This window comes from Pinus tabuliformis, chromosome 1_1, assembly GCF_031772625.1.
Source record: "Pinus tabuliformis cultivar Carrire ecotype Pingquan chromosome 1_1, CPIR1, whole genome shotgun sequence".
NCBI lineage: Eukaryota > Viridiplantae > Streptophyta > Pinopsida > Pinales > Pinaceae > Pinus > Pinus tabuliformis.
This window is the reverse complement of record NC_142297.1, coordinates 571869205-571884949: the sequence shown is the minus strand read 5'-3', so window position 1 is coordinate 571884949 and position 15745 is coordinate 571869205. Positions and strand designations below refer to the sequence as shown.

The 15745-nt window shown below is 33.1% G+C and overlaps 1 protein-coding gene across 1 annotated transcript; it reads right to left on the bottom strand.

Annotated features, from left to right (window-relative positions):
- Positions 1–5384: 5384 nt before the first annotated feature.
- LOC149214464 (beta-phenylalanine coenzyme A ligase-like) lies at positions 5385–12237 on the bottom strand. Its single transcript, XM_089392315.1, has 6 exons — positions 11054–12237; positions 7822–8011; positions 6726–6871; positions 6527–6594; positions 6230–6332; positions 5385–5903 (listed from the first exon to the last, which is right to left on the bottom strand). Exons 1-6 carry the CDS (start codon positions 12068–12070, stop codon positions 5790–5792), a joined length of 1638 nt encoding a protein of 545 aa, XP_089248441.1. The 5' UTR covers positions 12071–12237; the 3' UTR covers positions 5385–5789.
- Between the last annotated feature and the right edge of the window lie 3508 nt (positions 12238–15745).

Sequence of the window (15745 nt, the reverse complement as noted above, 5' to 3'; positions counted from 1 at the left end):
CATATACCTCTAAATACACTGAATCATAAAACTTCTGAACCATACATTGTACTGCTCAAATACATTCTGAAGATCTATTGTCATATTACAAAGTTTTAAATAGATAGCAACAAATATCGCCCTTTTAATTCAATCAATCAATTAACCAAATTCAATCTACTTATACAATCAATTTTACTTTCAGATCCAAAGAAGACATCATTGACAAATAGCAGCACTAATCAGATAGATCAGTAATCTCTGAACAACAAACTTTTCTTCTGCATATGCTACTTGGAAGAGCCTAACCAACATGTATACATGCCTTCACCAAGACAAACCAATGTATAGATCTGCAAATAATAACTTATAATTTCGCAGCTATTCCAAACTTCAGATATACCCATATCATATCATTTAAATGACAAAGCATTTGTTAACACTCAGATGTAGCCTATCCATTAGCAGATCACATAATGATAAGTCATTTCAGGTCTTATGATCCTGATCCATCATCAAACACTCAAGTGCATACTTAAGTCCAGATCAAGCAAAGCATTAGAAACTCATAACATGCATATTTTCTTTTGATCTAACTCTTGATAATATATTCATTACTTGCACTCCTTCACACTTTGATCTTCACCTCCTCATATACTTAGAGCATTTTTCAATACCTCTGACCAAAACAACACTTAGGACTTGTGGTATTTTTAGACGAGATCAAGTAATCGTTATTCCGTTCAATATTGTGGGCTAATGCCATGGTATGAACCCTTGATATTCTTTAACCTTAACTTTCCATCCCATACGCGCTTTTCCTCTTGTGAAAGTGCATGCATATGTATACGCTCTTCTTGTTCTGTGTACCCACTTGTATACGCTACTTGGACTAGGTGAAACAACGTATACAACTTAATACAACTTAAAACATTCTTTTTCTTCAATTGCTTGATTCTGATCTGAAATCTTTTGTCCCGTCATCTTGTTTTTCTATGCCATTACTCTGTCACCTCTGATCTGACTTGTAAATTGATCTAGTTACCATATACTTGTTATGTTACAAGTGAGTTTCCATTAACGACAACACATGCATCATAATGCCAACACATAAGAGCATTTGTTTATTTATATAATTTGCTAGTTTTTCAAATTTCCTCATCATATATTATAAAAGTTGCTCTATAAATGAACCAATTCAGTGATATATATATATATATATATATATATATATATATATATAACCTATGTATTGTATGAAATTGTGCCTGTGTGTATATTTATTTGCATTGCATAATTTATATTATGTTACTATGTTCTACTTCCAGAGTACCTCATGAATAGAATTTGTTTTTATCAGTAGTTACTTTACCGCACCAAATGTGTTCTTCATTTTATTCTAAACTTCTTGAAAATGGAAAATAATTTGTCTCTTTCTTTTATCAAATTACATTTACTTAATATTATACAGAAGAAAAAAAGAAACCTAATATTTTAAATACAATCATATACACAATTTTTTTTTCTCTTAACAAGAAGTAAATTTTGTAGAAAAAGACACTCAGCATACCAACCCTATAATTCTTTTATGTCTTTGTTCCTTGCTTCTCTTCAATCTCTTTTGCTCTCAAAATGAGACAAAAGCAAGTAAAAATAGAAGATATTATTCATTCCATCTACCACTCTTTTAGTGGTTAATAAGTGTCCCCACCTCATCAACAAATGGTAGGTAGTTGTCTACTCATTAACCAATTTTTGTTTCCTACTCTTGAGGACAACTCTTTGTCTTCTCAAAAACAATTAATTGAACAATACTCAAAATTTCTCAATTAAATCTAGTCATCTAGAATAATTTTGTAGCCTTATCTCTTTTAAGCCATCTGTACTCAAAAACTAATTCTCTAGATTTTCTTTATTTACAAAAATAAAACATATTAATTATCAGTGATAATTTACTGTTATTTAAAATTTCAAATGTTTTTCAAACCAATGTATACTTTACCAAATACAAATATGCACATATCAATTACATAAGTCATCAAGCCAAAGTATATCACAAAAAGTAAATTTAATCTGGAAATATTTTAGCATATTCATAGTAAAGGTTGAGATTTATCTCCAAAGTAGTTATGTCATTTTTTCTCTTTTAATTAAATTGATTAATTTAAAAAAAATGTCATACGAAGTGACGTACTATTTTTTGGGCATGTGTTATTAATAAGTCATGGTATTGGCCCATTGTATTGTAATAAAGCCTATTTATAGATTAAGAATCTCCATAGTAAAGTGGAAATAAATCTCTATAATTAAAAATCTTGTTCCATGATTTTTTCTAAATGTATATATCTTTAGCTTTTATATATATATATCAACTTTTTAGTTTCTGAATTAAGGGTTTTGTGATCCATATTACATTAGGGAGAGTCTTTTTAGTTATTTTCTTACAGGTAATGTGAGTCTTGAGATGACTGTCACCTCTAACCTGTGGCTTGATTAAGGGTGACCCAGGGGCATTTAAGTTGTCAAAATCACTTGGGGATCGCACCCTACCTAGGCCACACACATGGATAGATTTTTGTCCACGAAACTTTGAACCTGTGACCTTTACAACATGGAGTGTCTTAAGAGAACACATTGACCTTGTCACCATCTGCTCTACGCCCTCACTTATTTTTATAATTAGTAATGTTAATAATTAAAAATAAAGTTATAATTGAATTGTTTTTTATGTTTTTTTTTTATCTAATAGAATAAATAACTGTACTCTAGTCAATGTTGTTCAAAATCTGATATGGATTTTTAAAAAAGCATAACTTTAAGTTGTTTAATTTATAAAGTTTTATAAAGATTAAGTGTCGGGTTTTTTAGGGTGTTGAATTTATTTATGCATTCAAAAGTATATTTTAAACAACAAGAAATCACAATCTCGCTAGAAATTGTATTGTTGAACTCTAGACAAAAAATAATTTCTTGAGTTTTTTAGGGTGTTGAATTCATTTATGAATTCAAAAGTATATTTCTTCTTGAGATTTTTAGGGTGTTGAATTCATTTATGAGTTCAAAAGTATATTTTTTTCTAGACCTTTTTAGGGTGGTGAATTCATTTATGAATTCAAAAGTATATTTTTCCTTGACTTTTTTAGGGCTTTGAATTCATTTATGAATTCAATAGTTTTTAAACAAGAAATCACTATCTCACTAGAAATTGTATTGAAAAATTCATGCCAAAAAGTCATTTCTTCTATTAAACTAAGTAATTTTTTTATTTATTTATTTTTTAATAATAACAATGTAAGATGTATCATAGAATAAGTGTTATATGTATTGTCCAATTCATGCCAAAAAGTTAATTTTTTTTTTTATTACATAGACTAAGCTTTTGTATTTTTATTTTTTTATAACAACAATGTAAGATCTATCATAAGAGTAATCTTTATATGTATTTATCAATCATTTAATTTATATAGTTTCTCTAGGCAAAATGGAAGTGAATATCTAAAGTTAAAAATATTGTTACATGTTTTTTTTATTAAATTTATATGTTTTACTTATATATTTTTTTATATGGTTACACTATTTGCGATGAGAGGCACTTTCCAACCCAATATGGTAGAGATGTTGTAATGTAAAGAGTAGTCTTTAAGTGCCACACATGATTGTGAAGAATTCACCAATCAAATATGTGTGTGTATGGATTCAACACCCTCAAAACCCCTTGGGCATATGATTCTGAAGAATTCACCTGTCAAACTTGTGATTTGAATGAATCTCAACCAAATTCTAGACAATTAGAGTGGAAAATAAACCAGAAAACTTTCCAAAAAGTCGCACTACTACTCTGTAATGTAATGTTTAACATTTTGACTAAGTCAAATTACATAAAGAAATGATAAATAATTTTTAAAAACAAATTAAATAAAAAAATTAATGTAATGTAAAAATTTTAATTCAGTTAAAAATAAAATAATAAAATAAAAATAAATAATAATAAAATAAAAATAAAAAATACAAATGACCTATGTTATTGAGAACTTGTAATATTTATGCGAAATGTAACCTATTTAAAAAAGAAATTAAACCAACCTAAATCCAAACCTCTTTTAAAATGAAAAGAAATTTGATCCCTATTACTATTAATAAATCCAAAAATAAAATAAATCTATTATACTTTAAATCCATACCAAAAATTAAATATAAATACTTAATTACACTTTAATATCATTTAAAAAAACCTTTTATTTTATAATTATATTAAACAAAATAATATTTAAAATATAAAATTTAATATTTTCTCATTCAAACGTCAAATTGGGATACAATTCCAACTCTCATAGCTCATCATTAAGATTATTAAAAAAATAAATGTTCACTTTAATATTATTATATATTAAATTACTCCATCACAATTTAACCTCAAACTTCAAGACAACTCCAACACTTTTTAGGTTCAATTAATATTATTATATATTAAATTACTCAATCGCAATTTAACATAATATGAAGAGGAAACATTTTTGTATTTTACCTATTATACTTTTAAAAATAATTATGTTCGCAATTAAATTGAAATTAAAATTTGTGATATATATAGTTTTAATATATAATATAATAAAAACAATATATGTGAATTTTTGAATTCAAGTTTTGTGATTCATAATAAAAAATTTTAAAAAGTATTTTGATAAAAATTATTAATATATGTAAATTTTAGAATTCAAATTTCTGTGATTCATAATAAATTAAAAAAATAAGTATTTTGATAAAAATTACATTTTTTTAACTAATAATTATCGAATTCAAAAATTATTTTTTATGTAATTAAAAAAAAAACGTCCTGTTAATACTTTTCTTAACATGTAAATTCTACATATATAATACAATAGTATAGAAAACTATGGTCCTTTTATAATTCCAATGCTTATAAATCAAGAAAATATTACCACATATATAGTATAATATGATAACTAAATTTTGATAATTCAAATCTCTATAAATGAGGAAAAGTTCATTTTTTATTACATAGTTTATTATTTAAATTAGTAGTGAATTAGTGGTGTGTGAAATTATAAATTGAAAATAATTAATTTCATTTCATTTAATTTAATTTAATAATCAATATTAAAACAAATATTTTAATGCTCTATGGGTTTTGGATAAATGGTGATCTGACATTTTGTTAAGGAACTTTTTGATATGAAATCTTTGACTCAATTTTCTACTCAAAATGATATATTTAACGACATGAAAATATAATAAAAATGTAATCCCACCAAACTTATCATAAAAAACATAATTTTTTAATAATTACTAAATTAATAAATATTTAAATTTTAATATTTAACCATTGAAAATTTATAATATCTATTTTTATTTTTTTTAATATTTTAGTTATTAAAAAAAAAAAGGAAAAAGTGCCCTCCTGGCATGATATTTCATTGCGTTGCAACGCAAAGCCGATAGGTCCCGACTCCCAAGATCATCCTTACTGTCCTCCAGATTTTGAAAAAAATTAACTCGGGGACTCTTTCTGCCAAAAGGTCTCTTCAAATTTTTCACAGCAATATTTGCTCACAACAAGGGGCTCTGTAGCATGCTTACACAAGCAGTGCATGTAAAAGTTAGGAGAGTATCCAGGCTTAAACACCAACTACTACTTTTCCTCGCAGGAATTTTAATTATTTCTAATGGCTTCCATAACTCTGATGTGGCGGATAATGGCTGTTTCCATATTTTCGATGATTTCTCAACCAGAGGCTGTGATGTCTACTTGCTCTTTAGCAGGCAGCAGAAACTTTACGTCTGCAAACGCATCAAAGTTTGGAAGTGGCCAATTTTATCAAGTCCTTTCTCAATAGTTTCCCTGCTGCAGTTTTTGGAATCACACTCACAAAGGCTACACGGCGAACCTTCTTGTACGGTGCCACCTATGAAGACAGACGCAGACAAAGGAGAATCAGGACATGTTGCTACTCATATTAGCAACCGCATTTGAGAAGTTTGAACCTTGAAGAAATATTTGAAAATTTCGAACTAACTCCACTGCTAGCTTGCAATTATAAATTTGGACTTTGAAGAAACATTTCAAAATTTTGAAGAAATATTTGAAAATTTCAAACTTACTCTACTGCTAGCTTGCACTTATAAATTTGAACTTTAAAGAAACATTTCAAAATTTCAGACTTACTCCACTGCTAGCTTTGCAATTATGTAGAACTCTATATACACATACTGTATGTACAATGCAAATCACCTGGTGAGCTACAAAGTCAATAACACCGGTTTCAGATAGTGTGCTGCCCGGTTTCCTCACAATGTATGCCATTGGAACCTGGCCAGCTTCTTTGCTTGGAAACCTGCTGCCATGAATAATAAGTTCAAAACTCTGCTTGTCATGACAATAGAAAGTTGAAACTAATGACAGATTATAGTACATTTTGTACTTGACAAATTCCTGGATATATTTTTCTGTCTATTTTTGCCTAAAATGTAGTCAAATCCTTGCTCAGAAGAATGCATGCTACCGAATAGAAAGAAACATTGTACTTACGGTATTACTGCAGCCTCTGCAATCTCAGGGTGAGAAAGTAGAAGTGCTTCTAATTCAGCAGGAGCAACCTACAATACCATGTACCAAAAAAGTTTATCTTACGGCTGAGTTTAAGAAGAATTTACCTAATTGTTTGCAAAAGTTTAGCAGAATACACATATTAACAAGTTAAGACTTCTCAAAGAGATGTAGGTCACACCTGGTAACCGTTATATTTGATCAACTCTTTCAATCTGTCCACTACAAAGATGTAACCATCATCATCAATGTAACAAAGATCACCTGTTCGTAGCCAGCCATCCACATCCAGAGCAGAAGTAGTAGCTTCTGGATTGTTCAAATAACCTACAGTAAAATAAATGATGGTGTCAAAATGTAGAATAATGAACCCTGAAGGAAAGGATCAGATTGTAAATTATTCATCATGCTAAATACCGTTGTTTCACTTATTTATCAGAAACCCTGCAACAAAAGTAAAATCAGATTTTGAAGGTGTGTCATCTCACCCTTAAAGATTTCGTTATTAAAGGGAAACAACACATCTCCACAATCCTTATTTTCAAGAAGTTTTCTGGTCTAAAAGAAATAATTTTCTCAGGAACATCAAGCTAAGTTCAAGTATATATGTTACCCAGAGTGGGGAAACAGGAAGGAAACTGTAAATGGGGTCATAGAGTTTTGTGGGAGAAATGGGAATAGAGGGTTTGAGTAAAAAGGCCTGAACAGACCACCATCTTGGCATATATTATGCATACAAAATTGATGAATAAGTTCAAATCACCATGTTTGTTTTAGAATAGTGGGTAGTTAAATAATGTGTATCTTTTCAGAGTGGAGTTTTCTCTAGAAAAGGTTAATGCTAAAATTCATTATGCGGACTATCATGAAAATCGTTAATTTTATGATGACAAAGACCGAATTGAATATTTAGTCTCAGGTAGTAGAGCATTTGGCCAGTGTGTGAAATTTAGTCCCGATCTGGTTACTGATTTAAATTCTGTAGTACCTCTCTAACACCTCAGCCCTCTTCAGAGCCATGAACTCCTGGTAAAATAAAGTACTTAATTGAGTACTTCTATAGAACAGGATTGGATGCTTCCCATTTTATAGCTCTATTTTGTTTTATGCCATAGGGTAAATATCTTTGATAGCATAGTTTACTTCTTGGTCCATGGCAGTTTTACTACTTATATTGGGTCCAAGGATGTGTTTGGTTCATTGATCTTATAGTAAAATACATTTCATGATATCAAATTTTCATTTTATGAAGGAAATAATGTTTAAGAAGCACATACCTTTCATAACAATGGGACCGTGAAGCCACAATTCTCCTCTATTGTTTGGAGGTAGAGGAGTCCCAGAATCAGGATCAATTATTTTTGCTTCAGTATTTGGAGTCAACAAGCCAACTGATCCATAGTGCCTACTTTCTTCTTCACCATCTAAATATGCTGCTACTGCTGTGGTTTCCGTGAGCCCATAGCCCTGCAAAACTTCTTGCAACATGACTAAAGAAAGAGCATAACGTAGGTGTAAGCTCACCAAAATAGTTAGGTACTATGTCTAGATTCTAATGCCAGGAATAGCAAGGGTAAAGATGATAGGACCTATCTTACAGTTTGATTCAATGTTAGATTGGGAAACCCCGATGGGCATATGCACAATAAGATTTTTTTCCTGATGATGAACCTTAGTAGAAGTTCAAAACGCATCGATCCTAAAACTTGATGTGATTTATCCAAGAGAATTTTAAAACTTGATGTGATTTATCCAAAAGAATTTTGCTTTAATAAGAATGAAGTCTGTGAATCTCAACTTAGTTCAAAACGCATCGATCCTAAAACTTGATGTGATTTATCCAGGAGAATTTTAAAACTTGATGTGATTTATCCAAGAGAATTTTGCTTTAATAAGAATGAAGTCTATGAATCTCAAATTCCCAATCATCCAAGATGCAACAATGTAGTCCCAAAGACCAGAACCGCCATTTTAGACAAGAAGAGTCAAACTACCCACCATGAGGGAATGAACAGGAGGGGCGTGAGGATACACCAAGAGTTTTTAATCTGGCCAGTAGCCACAATTATGGTGTAAAACCCTGTGTTGATATTAGCTCTCATGAGTGCAAATTTGATGTTAAAAGATTTCCAGAAGTTATGCTATAATATTGTATCTGATAATAAAATGAATAATTATTACAAATGAATGGTTACATTAGGGTTCTGGGGAGTTTGAATAGCAATAAACCATAAAATAAAGTAAATGCCCTATTACCTCTCAAAACCACCATCTTCAGGTGTTAAGCCTTGAACCAATTTGAGGCAGCCCTAGGGCCCATAGCAGTGCTGCCCACTACCACCACAACGGCTACACCTTTCAAACCTTTCACTATTGCCTTTTGTGAGGGCTATGGAGTTGAATGATGAATGAGTGGGTTTGAAGTGGCAATGAATAAATTCAATGGGTTATCTTGCTTTAGATAAATCCCGAAGGATGAGCCTCCTTGCCCTGGGAACTTAAGAAATATGTTAGTTGAAGGTGAACCGATTCCTTGATGGGTTGCAACTTTAATACATGAATCAGATCAAAATGATCCCCACATAGTAGATGAGGCAATTCAAACGGATAAGTATTATGAGAACCAATGAAAGAATTGGGATGATTTTTATAAGAAGTGGAAGTAGGAAAAAAGCAATAATAAGGTTATAGGCTCTATTTTTTTTATATACCTACAATGCTCCCTAGCTAAACCAAATTGCTCAAAGTAGGACACAATACACAAAAAGTCATAAGGAAGAGGAAAAGAATATTGAAATGAAAGAACACTGAAATGTTTCATATGTGATTGGGTTCATATTGAAAGGATTCCCAAGGTGAAGAAAGAATACTAGAATTGTCAACAATGTTCAAGAAGCAACAATGGACAATGCTGCATGCGCACACAAGATCTATGAAACATTGGAGAACCACTAAGCTGATCACCAGTCCATCATGGTCAAGGTTAAAAGCCAATTTATTTAAATTTTAAATAACCTTAGAGCTAATCATAGTAATATTACATCTAAGTTGGTTGAAAGTTGCACCTAACCCCAACTATTGTGACTATTGTGTGATGGAAGCACATTCACAAACACTAGCATGTCAAGGGCAGGATTTTAAACTCTAATGGAAGCTATATTAACTACCCACTTTCACCAACCAAGGAAGCTGCACTTGACTTTATTGTTTTTTTATTATATAGAAGATTCATTCTGGACTTCAATGGTGGTTACAATGGTTGTTTACCATTGAAGGTAGATTCAATACTCTATTGCGCCACATAAAAGAGTGAAGAGCCCAGTTAGGTGGTCTTTTACTCGGTGTAAAGCAACTAGTGTTGTGTTGTGAGAAAGCGACAACTTATAACAGCATGCTTGAGATGGCATAGTGAAAAATTTGCATACGTTGAGGCATAAGGAGTGCCTTAATTGCAATAAGGAACTCCAACCTCTTTTCAATTTAATCTGAGTGTTGGGAGTCAATGCTTACGATGACAACGATAGAGGAAGAGATTGAATGGATGTAATCTAATGAAGTGACTTTTTGGTTCTTTTGTAGGTAGATCTTCTGCTTGGTTTTATTCCAAATCCAGCCCAAAAAAACAAAAGAATTGTAGTCATAAGTTGTTGACATTGATAATCAGATTCCTACCCCAAAAAAACCGAAAAAACACCATGCCCGTTAAATGTGTTTAGACTGTCCTGCGTCGTATGACCAGGCCCGATGACGCTACAAACCTTAATCTCCAAACAGAAACATCATTTACTTGCATCGACTACCTGGAACAACGATGCACAGGAAACCCATTATTGTAGGCAGGGTGGAACCATGATGTGGCAGAGGTCGTCTATCATGGTCGTTTCCACCCCTGCTGCCCTGCCCATCATGGTTTCTGGCAGTGACTGCCAGACAGCGTTTCTGTCTGGCAGATGATGTGTGTCAATGCTGTCTAGCTAGGTGGGCGATTGTGTATTAAGAATTGGACCTATTTTAGACAATTCCTCGTTTTACATATGAACTCTGGAAGAGGACGGTGAATCTCCTAGGATGTCACTTTGGCGCCTGTCATCTGTCTATAGCGCTACAATTTTGCCTGGACCCTAGAATCGCTAGAATCGGGTGAATATTTTTCATAAAATCTATTTTTAAGAGTGTTTGAAAGGTTTTTTTATGTTAGAAATGGATTCAGCACCATCAAAAACTTCAGTCGCGCAAAATCTTAGAAGCTCAAAATCTTAGAAGCTTAAAGCTATAACCAGTATTTCCAAACATCTGCAAAATCTGGCTGAATTTCCATTGTAATGAATTCAGCACCATCAAGAACATCGGGCACCCGAAATCTTAAAAAATTAAAGCTATAACCACGATTTCCAAAAATTCCATTATTTTCCAGACGAAATTGTAGCCTCTTTAAACTCTGACAACTTTTTAAAGTAAACATACAGACATGTCCTCAAATTTGCTGCAACTAGGAAAATAACGAGTTACCTGCGATAGCGTGACTGTGGGGAACCGAGAAACAAATTCTTCTGCAGACTCCTTGCTGAGGGGAGCTCCACCACAGACTACAGTGTGCAATGACCTCAAATCAAACTTACTTGCAACATTTGTCTTAGTCAGAGTCAACAGAATCGGAGGCACAATGCGCAAATCGGTCACTCTGTAATTCTCAACTGCCCCAAGCATCGCCATTACATCGAACTTAGACAGCACAACAATGGGGGATCCGGATCCAAGCAATCCACAAGCAAAAACCATGAGCCCATATGCATGAAACATGGGTATGCTGCACAGGTGCAGATATTCACGATTCGTCGACACGCGGCTCAGCAAAATACAGACCATAGAAATGAGATTTCTGTGCGTGGAGATGACCCCCTTGGACATTCCAGTAGTCCCAGATGAATAAAGCAGCATGGCGGTATCGGCTTGTTCGATTTTCACAGAAGGGGCGTCGGCGGGATTCGATACCATGATGAGGTTGTGCAGAGTGGAGACGCAATTTTGGCTGTTTTGCGACCCTAAGTTAGAAGAAGAAGAAGAAATTAGCAGAATTCGCAACTGGGTGGCTTCCAATTTGGCAACCAAAGATGGCGTGGTGAAGGCCAACACGGCGGCAGAGTCTCTGGCCTGCTTCGCTATCTCCGATGCCGTATTTAGCGGATTTGCTGTCGTGACGACGGCTCCGATGGACAAAATTGCCATGCAGATTATGGGGAAATGAATTGAATTTGGCGAGAGGAGGAGTACGACATCGGATTTTCTGATGCCCAGTTCGGCCAAACCAGCGGCAAGTGATTTCACTCTCCGCCATAGCTGAGGGAAGGTAATGGTTTCTCCTGTGGCGGAATCGATGAGGGCTATGCGGCCTCTGTGGGGACGCGAAGAAACAAAGGTGGGGAGATCCAGGTATTTGTCTTGGGGGAAGCTCAGCGACTTGCGTTTGCTGTAGTAGGCGCCTTTGGAGTTGCAGTAGCCGCTCCGGGAATCGATCTCTAGATCCATTGCTGGTTGAAAATGTGGATGAATGCATCAAAATTTGTGCATGAGTGGTGAATAAGTTGAATGGAGTGCATTTAGATTGGATTTGCACAGTGTTGAATAGTTTTTTGGCTTGGAATGATCCATCGCTGGCCACACGCTGCGTCATGATTTCGCAAGGATCTGTCTAGGTGAATAAACACAATGAAATGATCATATTATATTAAAGATCCGTTTAATTGAATAAAGTTTGAAATGAAAGTGATTTGAAATTTGTGTAGAAGAAAGTTTGAAATGAAAGTGATTTGATTGAGAGTCTGACGAAAAGTGATTACAAATTTTTCAGATAAAATATTTTGTTTTATATGAAATATTTTTGGATAAAATTACATGTATATGAAATATTTTTGGATAAAATTACATGTAGATTATAAAGTTGACACGTTTTCGAATTATTTATTGTGATTTATTATCACTATGTGTTTCAAATTATTTATTTTGGTTCATTATCAAGACTTGTTTTGTTTTTAAGGGGAAAGAAAAAACCAACAAGTTTTGTATTAAAAAAAATTGTATATATATGTCTATAATATTCAAAATTCAGTTATATTTAGTGTCTAAAATAAAACATAATAGATATCACATGTGTTGGGTAGTCCCACAAAAAACATAAATATATAACATGTCAAAAGTGTATACCTTTATCTTAACATACAATCATGTAGATCAACATCAAATAAAAGTGGTCATCAAATAAACTGGATTTTTTTAGTCCTTTGAAATGTGTCATTATTATTTGCGGTGAAGTTGATCTCCCCTAGTGTATATTTGTGTCATTTTTTTAAGAGTGTATCAACAATGCTATTCAATTCCCTATATATATGACTAAATGTCACCCCACTTGAATGTCTAATCAACTCTGTGATTCTATTTATCCAAATTATGAGTATTGGGGGATCGAAGGTAGACCTTTCATTTGCCTAGTCGATAACAACTTTTGAATCTTCCTAGACATCTAATCTCTATATGGATAACCATTTTGCACAATATAAAACTCCCCAAAGGGCAATAAACTTTGCCCAAGTATTTGTACCTATACCAATGTTCCAATAGAAATGATAAAATTGGTCTGGTTGTAAGACAATGTATGCCACATTGTCGCACATGTTATGATTAGCAACATCATCAAAAAAATCCCACGGGATATCTATTCCAAATCTCCAATTGCAGAAAGCATCTTTGTTTTCTCTTAGGTGCCACAGGCCTAATCTCATTAGAATATGCACAAGTTTTTATGCAAATTCAGCTAATTTCCACTGGGATGTTTTCGAAAATATGTGTGTTTCTACTCCTCCATATGCACCAAAAAATATAAAAAGGAAGTGTTATGTATTCCTTGTATTCCTTCTTCCAATCCTTCAAACATGCTTCCACTGTTGTTGAATTCCACATTGCATTGATGTTTAAAATTTTTGAAACATCGATCCAAATGGAAACTGCAAAGGGACACTTGAGGAAAAGGTGAGAAACATCTTCATTATTATCCTTGCACATGACACATCTACCAGGACCTATAAAACCTAACCTGCATAAATTTTCTCAAGTTAATATCTTGTTCTTCCAAACCAACCACCCAAAACATTTGAGTTTTAGGGGAAAGTTCCATTTCCAGACCTTCCTGAACCACCACCTTTCCCCAAACCTCTGATGTGATTGTGTTATATACCTATAGGCTTCCTTAACAGTGATCTGTCCCTGAACTGCTTTTCCATCCCATGTAAAGTGGTCATCCTTTTTTGTCAAAGTGATACCAGTCAGATATAAATTGATCACAAACCTATCCCAAATCTCAACAAACTCACCAAGTAGTCCCAAGTCTCTTGAGCATATCTAGGTCAAATAATGGAATATTGGATTAGTAAAAATCTAAATCTGATTTAAAAAATAAATTCTTTTATCTTGGATGATCATTATGAGAGGGAATGGCAGAAAATGATTATTCGAGAATCCTTTGATAGGATCCAAGCCAATTTCCACTGATGTGCCTGACCCAATCTCACACTTCAGGTTTCCTAACAACCATTGTTTAACCTTCATAAAATTGTTCCATATATATGAGACTTTGCTAGGAACTTGAGACCGAGACTTAATCCAATCCTATACAGACTGATTTTTTAGGTATTTTTCCATGATTATCCTTTGCCATATGCCTTCTCCAAATAAGGCTTGACATAACCTCTTCACCGCCAATTCCCATCCAATTTTTTCAATGTTCTTTATACCCCAACCTCCGTCCTCTTTCCTCATAGATATATCCTCCAATCAAACTAAATGTATCTTGTTAACATCTTTATCACCTACCAAATAAAGTTTGAGATTAGAGAATTCACTCATTTAATGATATGTTTAGGCATCAAATAGAGATGCATCCAGTATACAGAAAGATTTTGCATGGCAGACTATGCCAATATCAACCTTCCCTCAAGTGTTAGCCACTTTAGTGAGAAAATAGCCAGTTTTCTCTCAAATTTTTGAATCAACTAGCACTAGTCTCTAATTCCATAATTGTTCAGCTTCAAGTGGAAGCCAATATATTTAAAACCCTTGTCCAACTCAACCACCTCAATAGCAAATAGATTAGCAATCTTTGAAACAATGTTCTATTGAGAGGTCGCTTCGATAGGCAATGATTTCAAGTTGCTCATAAGAATACATGTTGCATCACTGAAAGTGGAAATGATCTAATGTAGATATTTCCAATACAATGTGGAAACATTCCCAAAAATTTTAACATTGTCCATGAACATTAGATGTGTTATGTAAATATTTTTGGTGATCTTAATACCCACAAAGTATCCGCTATTTTTTCCTCAATTATCAATATACTCGGCCCTTCTATAACCAACAAAAATAATAGGGCAGATAAAGAGCAGCCCTACCTCAACCCTCTCAAGGCCCGAAAGAAACTGGATGGCACAACATTTATCAAAACAACATAGTTCACATAATTAATGCAAACCATTATCCAATCGACAACCTCCACGGAAAGACCAATTTTATGTAAAACCATCCTCAAAAAACACCAATCAACACAGTCATATGCTTTAATCAAGTTCAGTTTCAGTAACAATGCCTCATTTTTATTAATCTTTATTGAATGCATGCATTCCTGTGCTATAGAAACTACATCCTGGATTTGACGATGTTTTAAAAAACCAAATTGTTCAGGGGTAATGTGTTTTGATAGAGTATCTTTTAACCTAGATGTGATAATCTTCAAAACCATCTTATATGCAATATTACACAGTGAGATAGGTTGATAATCCTTAAAAGAAGAAGCCTTAAGAACTTTTGGAATCAATGCAGTAAAAGTAGAATTTAAAGCACCTGAAATTCTACGAGTAGTCCTCAATTCTTCAGTTAAGTGGAGTAGATCGGACCCTATGATATCCATAAAATGTAAAATTACATATTCTTAACTTTTATACATACTCAAACTTGTAAATGTGAAGAGAATGAGATAAAAAGAGATGAAAAAAATAAAAGGTTTAGGAGAAAAGAGGTCTAGCAATAGAAAATAAAAGGCTATCTCTCCTCGTTCCTTTTATTGTCCACTTTCACACAACTTGTTGTTGACCAAGAGAGGAAGAGTATAGATAGTCAAGAGCCACATTATATTATAGATTGTCAAAATGAAAC